This window comes from Parasteatoda tepidariorum, chromosome 3 (assembly GCF_982258835.1).
Source record: "Parasteatoda tepidariorum strain Cologne lab strain chromosome 3, Ptep-v5.0, whole genome shotgun sequence".
In the NCBI taxonomy this organism is placed as follows: Eukaryota; Metazoa; Arthropoda; class Arachnida; order Araneae; family Theridiidae; genus Parasteatoda; species Parasteatoda tepidariorum.
In genome coordinates, this window is record NC_141757.1 from 76687575 (window position 1) to 76704077 (window position 16503).

A 16503-nucleotide genomic window follows, 5' to 3' on the forward strand; every position below is an offset into this window, starting at 1 on the left:
ATAAGTATTTAATATCTGTTACAAAATCTCATGCAACGGAAAACGAAAAAAAAAAAGAAAAGATTTCCCCCTCCCTTGTGCTATTATTTTTGCCAATTATTTCGAAAAAAAACTTAATTTTTAAATGATAATGTTGGTGCGCATTTTTTTATATTGTTCATTTGAAAAGAATTTTTTTTTATTTACTCACTATAAAAGCAGTTTTTTGAACTTTTAAAATTAATTTCAAAGTTATTTAATGACATAAAAACATAAGAATTTTTTATTTATTTATTAGTCGCTTCCTTTGTAGTGCTTTTTAATTTTCCGAGTCTTTCTGAGATGTTCTCTTTTGTCAAAAACTTTTCTTCTTTGAATGAATTCCATTATTTTGGCCAAGATGTAGCCGTAATAATGCAAAATTGAGAAACCGAGCCACAATCCACTGTAACCTCCTAATAAGCTGAACACTTCAACTGTCTAGAAAAAAATAAAAAGATCATATCAATTTAAAAACATTTACAAATCGCGCTACATTTTTTGTTTCATGCATTCAGAGTATCATTTTTAAAGGAAATAATAAATTGATATCTTACACAATGATTTTTAAGAAAGAATATACTTTCTCGTACCTTGGAAATTTATATTTTTGATACGATTGTTGGACAGTTTTGATAATTCGACTACTAACCTAATTTCTCCATATATAAGTAAAGCCAGAAGGTACGCGCGTTGAGCCATTGTATCGTTAAAATTAGCATCAACTTTAATACAGCGACAAGTTGAACCATATTATTGTACAAAACAATTTTTCTTGAATTTGTTTTCAAGGCACTTTATTACAACTTAAAACGGAAACATGGTCGACAAACTTAAAATTTTAATAAGTTATAACAAATGTTTACTTTACTCTGGTTCTAGTGACCGATATTACGGTTAAACAATAAAAGAACTTTTTTGAGCGTGTAAATTGCGCAAAATAAAAACAGTAAACACCCTGTATAATTTTTGAGCTAAATGATCAGATTTTCAAGCATTAGGACTTAGAGATTCGAAGGTTTATGCATCTAGTCTGACAGCCTACGTTTTTTTTCTCCATCTGCTGGTTCATGTTAATAGCGAAATCCCCCCTATTTTATGTATTATTAAGCACTTACACTGTAAAACATTCGGGATCAAATTGCGGTATAAGGTACCGGCACTTAAGGGGCATCATCCGTAAAATCCATATTATCTCAAATCCAGTTTTCACAGTAAAATATTATATAATTATTTTTCCAGTAATATTTATTTAATTAGAATAATTCAGAGATTTTACTGTAAAATAACGGTGTATAAGATTTTTGTACCGTAACATTCTACGGTAAAAATTGATTTTACAGTAAAAAGTACCGGCACTCTGATTACCGGTACTTTTTACAATGTATTATCTAACTTTCACAAAATTAGTTTTGACATTTTGTTTTGTGGGATTCCCAGCCATATTGGAATTTTAGGTACCGAGCTGGTTGTTTCTGCCTCCTGATCTGCCATTACTTCATTAACACTATCTGTACAATGCTGCGGCCCTCGGCCTTTCCAATCGGCTATGGCCAGATTCCGTAGTGGCCACCTTAAGTGTTTAAGGTTTCAAAAGTGGAAGAAGACTTTCCGACCTTGTTCCTGCTCACAACCTGCTAGTCCTGATCACTTTCTTTTTTTGCCTTGGCGCTTCTTTTAAGCAGCTGCTGGTTGATCGGGACTTTTTGCAGATATATGGGGAACTGACGCGACGGGGCCTTTTGGACCTGGTTTAGGCTTTCCTTTTCCAGGGGGATGTGTAACAACAACAACAACACAACACACTATCTGTACTCTTTACTAACTCGAGGAATTATTTATGCTAATATTATGGCCAATTCTTTATGGTAGCAGCATATGGTATGGTATTCTTATGGTTCTTTATGGAGACCTTCAAAGTGAAAAGATATTTCATGTTGCTAAATTTATATTAGGGCTTTGGCCTGTGCTGTGTTAAATTCACCCGTATACGTAGATGGCATACAAAGTCGACTCATCATTATTTAATTTTAAAGGAACCTCTTCTCCAATTCAATACTTGTAGCGCTTTATTATCAATTCATCATATTTTAATTATATTGAGAAACAAACTTCTTGTAGCATTTACTATTTGATTTTACCTAATTCGGGTGTGGGGATTTCAAACTTAAAATTAGTTTTGTTCGGAGAACTAAATTTTTTTTTCAAAAATGGTATTTTTAGTTTAGTTTATTTTTTATATGAACGTACAAGTTCATAAAAAACGTATTGGTTTTGTAAACATGTTTAACGTTTAAAAAAATCGACCTTAACGTATCGCATTATAAGTGTATTATCGCCTTCCTCCTACCACGCTTTATTTAGCAGAGAAGTGGGGACTCTAAGTATTCACTGAGGAGAATTTTAAAATATCTTGGTTAGGAATATATAAACTGTAACCATAAAAACTATAATTTGTAGAGAGAAATCGATTGCAGATTCGAAATTAGTGTAGCAAAAATATTTAAGATCTCTTTAAAAATCCCATACTATAGAAGAAAAATCTTCCCCAGTGTTATTTGATTTAATCAACATCAAATTTTCTTTTTTTTGAACTCCATTTTTTTCTTCGTAAAAAAGACTTGTTAAATGAAATCCATCATACAATCAGCGCGCTTTTCGAATTTTAAATTAATTATAACTGTCTTATAGTGGTTATGAATGCATTTAACACTTTACACTGTTATTGAGAATGTACTATTTTACCTAATTTCAGGTACGTAATTTACTTTACCGTTTATTAATCATGTATGTGGTGCAGCATGTTTTTTGGACCTTGTGCCATTAAGCCCTACATTCAATTCAATTCGATTCGAAGGCTTTATCGAAATATGACAAATCTTCATCAAAAGTTGTGCAAAGAGTGGATTTTGGTTGCAGAAGAGAAAAATTTTTTTAATTAACTGGATTTTAACTTTTTTAATCCCACTTTGAATAAAGATTCTTTAAATTGAAATACCGTTTTATACCGCACTTAAATATTAAGTTGCAATTAAGGACGTGTACATTTTTTACTTCGATGAATAAAAAATACAAATTATAATGGCGATAACGAAACACTCAAAATAAAATATTCAAATAAATTATAAAAATATATCAGTGATATTTGTGCGATTTCAAGCGAGGTTACGAACATATAGTTTAAAAAATTATAATGATTAAAATTCAGTGCTTTTGAATCATAAAATTAATTTAAATGTTTCAAAAAGCTTAGTCAGGGTTTATTTTTTTTTAGGAAAAATATTATCAGCATTAAAGATTAAGGAATAGATAGAGGAACTTTCCAAATTATGACATTTTTCAATATTTACCACATATTTTGGTTGATACTTCAAAGATCTTGTATCTGTTAAATCGTGATGTATTCGCACACATGCCATATTTCTCCTAAAAGTAAAAATATAAATTTGGTATGAAATACAAAATGAATATAATATATTAAATGATTGAAGTGGTTTGTTTAATGATTTTGTTTGTTTGAATGAGTGAATTAATTGCTTTTATTTGTCGAATTAGTTATATAATTGGCAGAACAAATATAGGATATTCGATATTCAAAAAAATATTTGTAAGAAAAACGAAACTGCTCCCCCATTTTGGGTAAAAACATTTTGTGTTTGCCATGCATTGCGAAAAGGCAATATGAAAGTTCAAAAGAATTGTAAAGCGTTAAAAAGAGATAATTTGAATGTTTGAAAAATTTAGCATTTAGCACGACAGTCTACGATCGTCCAAATGTTAGGCGCGGTATTCTATTTTATAATCGTCGTTGAACCGCTGACCAAATTTTCGAGTTTACGTCTACTGATGTTAAACTCCGTAGCCTTGTAATTAGAACCCAATCCAGAAAACTAGGGAACTAATGGACCAAGTATTGAAAGAAATTTACCTTCGCGAACAACTTTTTGATGAAACAACCCGCATTTGCTTTCTTGGAGAGGAAAACCATGAAAACTTCCTATGGTTAGCCTGGCGGCAAGGTCACTCTAACCTACCATCCGCCTACCACTGAGGATACTTTACGTCAGCACTGTGGTCTGTGCAAGCCAAGTGCTGAATTTGTATCGACCATCCATTGCTGGGACTCGTACCCGGTTCACCTCCTTAGAACGTGAACGCTCTATCCCCTGAGCCACCACGACCCTATACGCTGTATTGCCTTTTTCAACCCTTGTGCCAGAAATTTACGACTAATTAATTAGCATGACAGGCTACGTTTCCAGAAAGATACATTCATAGATCATTATAAGCTCAAAATTGAATAGGCTGTTCAACAACGGTTATAAAATAAAATAAAATGTTGAACCATAACTATGTTACTTTAGAGTAGTTGAAGTAGTTGAGAGTTGCGTAGTTGGTCAGTTTGAGTAGCTTTTGTGTTTGATATTTTTCTTTTTCTTACAGGAAAGTTAAATAAATCTGTTATAATTTTTTAAATTATCTGTAACTAAAATAACAATTATTAATGTAAAAATATAAATATTATACTTCAAATCGATGACAACCAAAATATGCCTTTAATATATAAATTAAACATGCTTTAATTTATTTATTTATGTTTCCTTAAAAAAACTTACTTTATTTCTTCAGTAGTCTCGAAAACATTACCGAGGCCCATATTATCATAAAAAGAAGCATCCTATGATTAAAAAAAATTAATTATGAAACAGCTGTTAAGAAATTATATTTCTGAAGTGAATTAAAGGCATTTCCTTACCTCAGGTAAAGGCTCTTTATCAGTGTTGATATAATTGAATTCCACTTTCCTTAAATATCAAAGAATTAAAATTATTTTGTTATGCGTTCCAGATTAGAATAGTAATTTCAAAATTTCGTTTCTAATTGAACAGAAAATAATGTATTGTGTTGCAAATTATTTATTGAATAAATATAGATACATTTTAAATATTTAGTAATTAATTTAATATAATTAATTAATTATATTAATGAATTTACTTGCACCCTATTGGACACTCAGCATTGCAAGCTTTAAATACTTCATCTTCAAAGACACCGAGACAGTACACTGTTAAAAAATAATTAAATTATATTAAAAACTTAGTAGAAGAAGAGATATTTTGAAAATTAAAAATTTATTAGGCTTAAGAACATGTAATACATGGAATAGGGCAATTCCTCAGTTTTATTCTGCACTATACTGTAAAGAATTTCTGTTAAAAAGCATAATAATTCTGTACTTTTCTACAGAAATTTCCTGTTCTTTAAAACTACAGATATTTTTTGTTAAACTACATCGTAATATGTCAAAAAATACATTTTTTTACTGTTAACAAATAAAATCCATAACCACTGATACAGATTATATCTGTTGGATACCGTTTTTTTCAGCTCTAAATATGAAAAACTTCGGTATCAAAGCAACAACAAATAATTTGTATAGTCGTTAAGGTGCTGTCCTCATACCAGGAATGTATAGTGTTCTTTAAAACTACAGATATTTTTTGTTGAACTACATCGTAATATGTCAAAAAATACATTTTTTTACTGTTAACAAATAAATTCCATAACCACTGATATAGATTATATCTGTTGGATACCGTTTTTTTCAGCTCTAAATATGAAAAACTTCGGTATCAAAGCAACAACAAATTATTTGTATAGTCGTTAAGGTGCTGTCCTCATACCAGGAATGTATAGTGTTCTTTAAAACTACAGATATTTTTTGTTGAACTACATCGTAATATGTCAAAAAATACATTTTTTTACTGTTAACAAATAAATTCCATAACCACTGATATAGATTATATCTGTTGGATACCGTTTTTTTCAGCTCTAAATATGAAAAACTTCGGTATCAAAGCAACAACAAATTATTTGTATAGTCGTTAAGGTGCTGTCCTCATACCAGGAATGTATAGTGTTCTTTAAAACTACAGATATTTTTTGTTGAACTACATCGTAATATGTCAAAAAATACATTTTTTTACTGTTAACAAATAAATTCCATAACCACTGATATAGATTATATCTGTTGGATACCGTTTTTTTCAGCTCTAAATATGAAAAACTTCGGTATCAAAGCAACAACAAATAATTTGTATAGTCGTTAAGGTGCTGTCCTCATACCAGGAATGTATAGTGTTCTTTAAAACTACAGATATTTTTTGTTGAACTACATCGTAATATGTCAAAAAATACATTTTTTTACTGTTAACAAATAAATTCCATAACCACTGATATAGATTATATCTGTTGGATACCGTTTTTTTCAGCTCTAAATATGAAAAACTTCGGTATCAAAGCAACAACAAATTATTTGTATAGTCGCTAAAGCGATGTCCTCATACCAGGAATGTATGAGTCATGCTTCGAAGCGTTTGAACTTAAGGATGAAAAAAAATAAATAGAAATTCTCTGACGCGATTTCAAACATGATAGCTTTTGAAACCTAAAAAATCACGCAAAAAATGTGATAATTGAAAAAACTATTCAACTAGAGGGTATACAGCTATAGCTTTTTTCTGGTCAAATTAATTTTTTTTATACCTTAAAAGTTATTTGTACACTTACTTTGAGAGTTAAACTCACATGGTTGACCCCCGTACATTAAGGATAATCTTCGATATGAACAACCACATTGTTTTTCTGTCTGGTTCTTAAAACATTCTAGGAGACAGTTCTAAACAAAAAGAAGATAAATTTTGATTTTATAAAGAAATGGTTTCGAATGAGCGTGAACTTTAATTAACTAAACTATTTACTACTTTTAAACTAATTATTTTTGTAATACGATATAGCTTGGTAAATACTCCAGTTATTAATGTCAGCAATTGTCTTTAAATTTGATTCGCTAATAGGGGAAAAATGACTTTAATTTCAAATCGATTCAACATTTTAACAATTTAAGGACTGATTCTAGAATAATAAGGCAAGACAAATTTAAAAATTTTTAATTAGAGATTTTATTGAAATGAAGAAATAATTTACCATTGATAGAATCAATGATATTAGAACGAAATCCCTAATCAACAGAGATAGATTTAAGGTTTAAAACTTCTTAATTAAAGATTATATTTTAGAATATTCCTTTGGCTACCCATCTTTTTTCTCTGTTGAAAAACTTACTTGTAATTTTCTTTGCATCTCTGTGTTTCTCTCTTTCATTTTGAGTTTCGATATTTAAGAAAATTCCAATTTTATTAGTAAATACGTGAAGTGAAAATAAACACACCTTTTGGCTCATTTTAGCTCCTGTTCGGATTTCTCTTTCTTTTGAATAATTGCGGCATCTTGTTTGGTAAGGGCTCTCGAGTAGATAAGTTGTTACCTGCAATAAATATATTTAACTTGATTTGTTATCTTAGTTTTATTTTTAAGCAAAATGCCTATTTTTAATCTTATTTAAGATGTGTATTGCTGCTAAAATTCAAAAGCAGTTAATATTTTCATTACCTATCTAAACTGCAAATTATCTAAGCTAATCCATTAAAGTGCGGAAGACGAGTGGAAGAAATTAACACTAGCCGTCACACAAGGACTTGTGGAAAGTATGCACCGGTGGGTTCACGCTGTAATTGCCTCTCGTTGAGGCTCTACCAACTATTGACTATGAATAAAGTTTGCTTTTCTTTTCAATCACACGTGTCGCAATGCAATACTTATTGGTAGATAGTGTATAAGACCATTTGTTTTTCTAAAGCACATAAAGTAAGGGTTAAGGTTCAAACGTTAAGAGACAGCAGTTTCAATATTTGAGAGATTTTGCATAAAGGGTGTCTTACGTGAACCGTAACTCAGATCTACTACGCATTTTTTACTCCTCATTGACCTTGCGATTAAGTGGGAAATTTTCGCGCATGAGGTGTGAAGCTCTAATAGCGTTAACGTTAGAATGACGGAGAACAGCAACTCTTGTCAAAATCTTGCTATTCTCATATAAAGAATGACTTTCGCCAGAAAACAGCATTCATTCGATGGTTTTTGTTGTTTCATCCCATAAGCAGTACACTGATTTTGGTATCAGTCCTTTCCATACACTGTAATATTATTAGATTCATTACATGTAAGCCACATTGTCTTGAACAAAGTAGGTAAAAAAAGGCGAACTAATAATTTTGTTTTATAACCTCAAAAAATAACGACATGGAGCTTTCCTTAACCTATACATAATTTATTTTCGCATATGTAGAGTGGTACCACATATTAGTTATGATTATCTCACATATTTATGCAAATACAATACACCCATTATTGTTATTTCTCTTACCAACAGAGATTATAATTTATTTCTTGATCTTTATAAGCAAAATCAAAACTTAAACCTTTTGAATGCTGTATGAATAAAAGGCTCCTGCTTCTAAACTGGCAGCATCTTGAGTAGGGTTAGGAATAATGTCATTGTCATGCATGACCATTCGTATGTAGCCAGCTGGGGGACCTGTCATGTTACTGTAGTTATCTACATCAATATTTAGGCAAATAACTAACTCTGCAACAAACAGATAATACTTTACAAAAAATGGATTTTTTTGGAATAAAATATCGAAAATGCAGTTGCACAATTAAGTTTCCCGAATTATTGACTTCAAAATTTTTTCACGATATCTATATCCTATTCACAGAATCCCAGTAAATTGACTGACTGATTGCAAAATTAAAAATCTCGTAAATAAAAGATAATGGAGAAATAAAGCAAACGGTAATACGTAATGGCTTTAAAAATGTTGAATGGAAATTATGAAATTCAGTTATAAAAACTGCCAACAGATAGCGCTGCAAGCGATTGATGATCAGAGCGATCAGTTTTAGTTCGAAAACGTAAAAGGAGGTTATCGTACCGGGAATAGGAGGTTTAAATCATGTATTTCAATGAGCTGGTACTGAAATATCACAGGTTGGATTATAGTCCTATGACATTTTTATTCCTTTCAAGAACACTGTATAGGGAACAGCGCCATCTCCTGGCAACTTTTGTTACTCAATCATAAAATTTGTTCATAAAAGGTTTACAGCTTTCATAAAATAGGAATGATACATGATGGACGTAAATATTCTTACAGGATACGTTTCCCCGTCATTAGGCACCACTTTTGTAATGATGAAAGTCTTTGCTGCTTCCTTCATTAACCGTATCGTTGATAGTGGAATGTATGAATGTTCATTTTGGCCAATATTGAATGAATAAAAACAATAACGTTGAGTTTCCAGGAAATAATGTGCAAATCATTGAATGTAAATTTAGGTTTTATTAATCATAACTTAAGATTTCTATAGTGGCCACTTCATCAATAAAATAAGAAATCCCTTAAAGGGATGAAAAAAGAATAATACTCTCTATTGAGAGATCATAAAGGCAGAACAACATTTCTGACCGTTAGAAAATTAAAGACTGGCGAGGACCCCCAGAAGGGGTCCCAGTCTCACCAATTTAGAAATTCAAAGTGAATATATTATTCTCAACGGACAGAGAAAGAGTATGGGTAGGAGATCCAAAATTTGGCGATTTATCATAATATATCATAGCCAAAAACAAAGCCAACTAGCATATCCACATGGGTTAAAAAGAACACCTTGGCGATCACGAGTCGCCAACAAATTTATGTGAATTCTTATAACCATGCAACCGAAACATTTTAGCCGTTGGAAAATTAAAATAAAAAGTTATAAATAGATTTTTGTTTTCGATTAGAGGCGACAGTAAATTTATATGTCTGCATAATAATGAAATAAAAAGAAAGTATCCGTTACATTGATCTGGAAGAGAAAAAATAAATATTTTATGTTCGCTTAAAAAGAAGTTCGAAGTTTTTGATTTATTTTAAAAGTAATTCTATTAATAAAAATAAGCTTAAGTAATGAAGGATATTTTAAAAGATAGAAAATAAATATGTGTATGCCAATTCTGGCATCACAATGACCATTCGTATGTAGCCAGCTGGGGGACCTGTCATGTTACTGTAGTTATCTACATCAATATTTAGGCAAATAACTAACTCTGCAACAAACAGATAATACTTTACAAAAAATGGATTTTTTTGGAATAAAATATCGAAAATGCAGTTGCACAATTAAGTTTCCCGAATTATTGACTTCAAAATTTTTTCACGATATCTATATCCTATTCACAGAATCCCAGTAAATTGACTGACTGATTGCAAAATTAAAAATCTCGTAAATAAAAGATAATGGAGAAATAAAGCAAACGGTAATACGTAATGGCTTTAAAAATGTTGAATGGAAATTATGAAATTCAGTTATAAAAACTGCCAACAGATAGCGCTGCAAGCGATTGATGATCAGAGCGATCAGTTTTAGTTCGAAAACGTAAAAGGAGGTTATCGTACCGGGAATAGGAGGTTTAAATCATGTATTTCAATGAGCTGGTACTGAAATATCACAGGTTGGATTATAGTCCTATGACATTTTTATTCCTTTCAAGAACACTGTATAGGGAACAGCGCCATCTCCTGGCAACTTTTGTTACTCAATCATAAAATTTGTTCATAAAAGGTTTACAGCTTTCATAATAGACATATCGATTGTTCCATTTTTTATCGCACTTTGTTTCAGAGGTTTTAAATTTTTAAATCAGTCAGTCCACCGCTGGGTATCATGTCGAGGACTGATGATAACAGCAACTATCTTACTTACATAGATAAGATAATTGTTCTTCATCTTGTATAATAGATATTTTTAACACATGATACTAAAAGTTTAAGAAATTGCTTTTATAACTGAATTCATCAACTGAAAATAAATAACTACTTTTCTAAATAAATGTTACTCTCTAAGTTCATAACATACCTGAAGATTTTCCTGTGATAGGATTAAAAAGAACTGCAGATTTTATACTCCATTGTTCTCCCCAACGAGCATTAAATGTAAAACAGTTCGTAAACTCATAATCATAAAACTGAGCAAATCTGCAAGCATAAAAAATAAGTGAGCACTACTTTAATACAATCTTTCGAAAATTTTTAATAATAATTTTTATTGTCAAATGAAATAATTAGGGAAACAAATAATGATCAATGTATCTTAATTATAATAAAACTTTAAAACTTATTACGTTTTAAAAATACATGATTTCGTAAAAATAATAATAACAATTACTCAATTTTTATAAACCTGAATGATTGCAACAAAAAATGTGACCATTCTTCAATTTTGTAACATACATTGCCTCTAACTGCAAGTATTTGTTTAGATTGACAGATCACATGTTGTGCCTCTCTTGCTGTCCATTGGATGTTTTTTTAAAGGTTTTATTACCATTTTAAGTAAAAGGAGAAATGTGGGTTGAGAACTAATCCCTAAAGATAAATTAGCCCTAATGCTTGGCCGATGAATTTTCCTGCTTTAACAATTGGTTTAAAGTAACAAATTGATTATTAAGAGTTCTTCTATATGTTCTATATGTAACGAAAGTTCCACGATGGTAAAATTACCGTATTTTAGTAAAATTACCGTACTGTATGGTAATGGCATTTTTCTGGTAACTTTGTCTGGTAACAAAACCAAAGTAAACTGTTTTTAAACCATTTGGTAATTTTTCCGTTCCTATTGCGACGGTTTAACGAAAATTCTGGTTTTCAAAATTAACGTTCTTATTACTACACATTTAGTAAAAAATACAAAACTGAAAAGTAAATTTAATCGAATAAATGGTTTTTAAGCCATTTTCTAAGGTATCATGATAAAATCACCAAATTTTATTCTTTTAAACAAATTTTATTGCATATTATACAAAATTTTGTTGTTAGTTTTACCAAAATCATCACCAAAGTGCTGCGGTAAAAATTACTGAATTTTTTGGTGTTCCCATAGATTGGTATTAAACAAATTAAAGCTATTTTCTTTAATTGTCAAAGTTTCGGTTAATAATACATTAAATTTCATAAATATTTCATACCTCACTCTATTTACAGTGCAAAATATTAATTTAAAATAAAAGTGGTACATACAATCATACAACTTACGGTTCAGTTAATACTATTTCAGCGAATTCGGCATAAAGAACGAAATCTTCAAACTGGTTTCCTAATTTGATTCTTTTTTCTTTGCTCAACTTATCATACTCATCAGCTTGTCGTTGTCGAACATCCTTTAATTTATAATTTATATATTATTTATAAGTAACTATTAAAATGTATCGAGAAATTTCAAATTTTTCTCAAAATTAAATTATTCATTTGGGTTTTTAGGGCCCAAGCAAAGGATTTTAAATTATTAGCCAGTAAATAGCCAAATATCAAAAGTATTCGCAAATGTTCGAAAGTCTTCGCCAAATGTAAGTCTTAAAATTTTTTTATGATTTATTTTTTTTTTCGCAGAAAACTATTTTACGGTAGTTTGTTTCTGGTTTTTACATTATTTGGACCTAATTTTGATTGGTTATGCTGCGCATCTACCGAAAATTACTGCAATCTAATAAAAAATTCATTTCGGCGTAATTTTGAGGATCAGGTTATATATTTTTCGTTGCAGTGTAAGAAATCACTTGCCAATATTTTCGCCAAAACATAATTTTATTCCGCCAAATTTACGGTTTTATCACAGATGATGAGGTGACGAATGCTTAGCGTGGGCCTGGGTTCTTATGTCGTCGACAGAATAAAACATATAAAATGGTAATAAGTATGTCATATAGTTCGAAGAATACATAATCGATAAGCTTGTGAACTCACGACTTATTGGACTGATATATTTGTGACATCATAGCGCAAAGTGGTTGACCAAGAGCTCGACACGGTATTACCTTTTTTGGCTATTGCGCTAGGTGACAAAAATTAATTTATTAAACAAAGTGATCTATCGTATTCAGAAAGGCAGCAAGTATGAATTGGAGTATCTCAGAGGATAGAGCTTTCGCCTTCCAATGAATTAGATTGACCGGGTTCGAATCCCAGCAATGCCTAGTTGATACGAATTCCACACCCGGCTCAAATGTCCTCAATGGTAGATGGATCATGGGTTAGAGTCCCCTTGCCGTCAGGCTAACTATGGGAGGTTTTCGTAGTATTCCTCTCCATATCCGGGAATTTTTTTACGAATTTCCAAGCAGCGGAAAAAAATTCCGTAAGGAATTTTCTTCAACTGCTTGATCCAGGAGTTCCCTCGTTTTCTGAATTGGGTTTGTAGTTTTCTGTGGGAGATTTTTGTAGTTTTCCTCTCCATGTAACGCAAATTCTTGTTAGTTTCATCGAAAAGTTCTCAACGGAAGTCAGTTTGTCGCAACACTTGATCCAAGTGTTCCCGTTCTTTTAGTAGATTTCAGGCATCGTATAGCTCAAATATGGCTCTTGCATGAAAACACATCTGACACAAATCTATTTATTGATCAGGATTTACTGTAATAGCATTTAAAATCTTACAATAAAAATATAACTGATGCATTAGTTATTAGAAGGAAACCTTTTCTATTTTTTTTCAAAATTAAGAACGGGAAAATATATTATTCTTAAAAGTTACACAATGCAAATGTGTATATTTTAAAATTATACAATGACGTAAATTTTATTTACTTTTAAAGTTTCCCCTGGTTTGCGAAAGCATATGGAGGGATTTTCTTTACACCACAGCTTATATCTAATCCTGAAAAAAAAATGTATAATTTATTAAGAACGGTAAGCCACCTTTTATTTTGTATAATTACTAAGCACAGTGAAACAATTTAAAATTGTTTCATTTGTGTAATAATTTTTCTTTTCACTAAGACTTGTTTGAGAATTTATGAAAAATACAATTTTCATTTGTGTTTATGTAATCAAATGTTACGTTCTTTTTTTTAGAAAAAAATTGGCAAATTACGAAATTTAGACGCTATTGGCCGAACAGTTCTCGAGAAATCAAAATTTAAATGGAGGATTTTTAAAAATTTGATAACTTGGAATCTATTTGACCGATTATGCTCAAGATTTTGCAATCCAAGATTTTTTAAAATATATAAAAAATTGTATGTCTTCTTAATCAAAACCTTTTCGACCATTGTTAAACAAATTATTAAGAAATAGCAAATAATTACTAAAAGCTATTTTTTGCATGGAATTATCATTGTTTAAAGAGCAAATTTTAAAATTGTGTGCAAAAATTTTCGATTCTTTTAAGATCTGGAGATATGGCTATATTTTTCAGATTTTGGCTATCCCCTGCATTTTTAGGGCCAAAAATGAAAATCTATTAAAAAAAGGCTTGTTTATTCAGAAAAAGTACGTTTTTGTGCCTGATTTCGTAACTTAAGATATCATCTGCATAGAGTGCTCTGTTCTTTTTTTGTACAATGAACACATTAAAAAAAACGAATACTATGGTAGTTTTTGTTCTAATGAATGAATTTTCACTTGCTAGTATTCAACCTTTATGGTTTGAGGTGCTGTCTTTAAGCATGTTTATTAATTAGTGCAAACAATATTTTAAGTTGCGGAATGAGACCAAAGGGAAGTAAAATACACTTTCCCAACGTAAGCACACCTTTTATCTCAACGGATTTGGATTCTAGAACTACAAAATATATGGGGTAGCCGCACCTTAAAAATATGGTCACTATGTAATATAAATAGTGAAGAGCGCTGTCGAAAGGTTTGACCCCGTTATTTTAATCCCATTTTTGCATATTTCATGATCTGTGTACAACTAATTAAGCAAATCGAAAAATCTTTTTACACAAAAACTTATTTATCCAAAGATAATTCGACACAAAAATTATTTTTTGTTTAAGTCTATTTCTACTATGTGTAGAATAGCGTTAAAAGAAAGCAATTGAAATACATCATGATTGTTTTTTAAATATTTACGTTCGACATGAAGATATTTTGCCCATAGATATTTTTTTATAGAATAACATTTATTTTATTAAAATCCTAGCTAATTGGGATATGTTTCTAAGTTGGACTGTTCACGTTGGAAGTTAATTTTAACAACACTTGGAGAAAAGAAGTTTACTCACTTGTACTGAATAAAAATATTCTCACTAACTCTAGACTAATAGTTCAATATAGATATTGCACCCATTTTATTAAACTTCATTTTTAATGCATATACTGTTGCAGATGTGATATAACATCAATTAGTCACTGTGCCAATGAATCTAAACAAATTTACTACTTACTTAATTTCTAAAATTAATTAATTTGAAAGATATAAAATTTATTACTTTATTTGCTGTGATAAATTTAGCTTCGAAAGTTTACTATGTAAATGTGTTTAAAATTTATGATAGTGTATTTGGCATATCTGCAAGTCCACAAACACAGTATAAAATCAATTTGTAGCTTTTTCCACTAAAAAAACTTGCATTTTATTTTTAAATTGACACAATAATTCCTCAATTAAAAATGTTTGTAAGCAAAAGACTGATTTGAAATATATTAATTGCTTATAACCACAAAGTGTTGTTTTCAATTATTAATACGGTATTTATATCGTTTTTAGTTGATACTTTAAGTGGATACATTTGATTCAGAAAAATAGGCAACTGTTTCAGTACGATTCAATATTGAACAGAGACAAAAACCTCTACTTACGGATTGGCGTTGCACACTGTTACTGCTGGAAAATCAATTTCCACATCATTTGAAACATAGTACTCTACATTAGATGGGTATTCATAGAACATGAATAAGAACGATAAGCTTTGGTAAAGGAATCCACCTAGAATGCTGATGCTGCCTACGATGTAAATGCAATACTTCCAATTATTAGCTGTAATGTTGAAACAGTTCTTTTTCTGATTTTTTCTTTTACTCATGCGTTGTAAAAGTTGGTCATCCTCTTTCCAGAAAGAATTGGTTGACGTATGGCTGGCAGGGCTGATTTGGTCTGGATGGACGCGGCGCTCAGAGTTTTTATTTTCGAAAGTCATTTTTTGTGACTTGGAATGTTTTGGTTTATGTTCCTTTGTTCAATTTTATTCTCCATGCAGATTAGGGAGTTCCTGAAAAATAATTGAAATATAATGCATGTAAACAGATAGTGTCATAATTAAGTGGTGCAGCATGGTTAGTTTTAAAATAGAAGAATTAATTTTGAAAAGAGACTCTCAATTCGTAATGAAAAAGGCTGATCATTATTTTTACTTAAGCAACAGTTATCTACGAATTTTCTAAAATATATTTGAAATAAGTAATAAAATTTTTCTTTTTACTATTCATTACATTTTAATAGTTTGCCCTTGATTTAACCAATTTATATATACAAGATGCGATGCAACCGCATTTCATGTATACAAGAATGTTAGATGAAACCCATCATCTTAACAGCCTTGAATTTCTACTCGCTTTAGGAATTTTAAGTTTTATATAACTGTACTACAGTGCTTACCATTTTTATTAAGTTTTATCCCCTTATGAACGCATTTAACTTTGTATTATTTCAGAGTATTCATCATTTTACTTGATTTTTCAAGTATTGTTTTATTTACTTTTTAATCTGTTTTTAAAACTGTGTATTTCCTTTTTGGACCTTGAACCATTAAACTTTATATTCAAT

General features: G+C 30.3%; 1 protein-coding gene across 1 annotated transcript; it reads right to left on the reverse strand.

The window, feature by feature from the left end:
• Positions 1-273: 273 nt before the first annotated feature.
• Positions 274-15943, reverse strand: LOC107450957 (degenerin mec-10). The gene is made up of 12 exons (XM_087160150.1): positions 15540-15943; positions 13542-13611; positions 11997-12121; positions 10822-10940; positions 8340-8506; positions 7250-7345; positions 6589-6697; positions 5014-5083; positions 4775-4823; positions 4635-4696; positions 3369-3444; positions 274-459 (listed from the first exon to the last, which is right to left on the reverse strand). The coding sequence occupies exons 1-12, from the start codon at positions 15875-15877 to the stop codon at positions 274-276; spliced, it is 1467 nt and encodes a 488-aa protein (XP_087016276.1). The 5' UTR covers positions 15878-15943.
• Between the last annotated feature and the right edge of the window lie 560 nt (positions 15944-16503).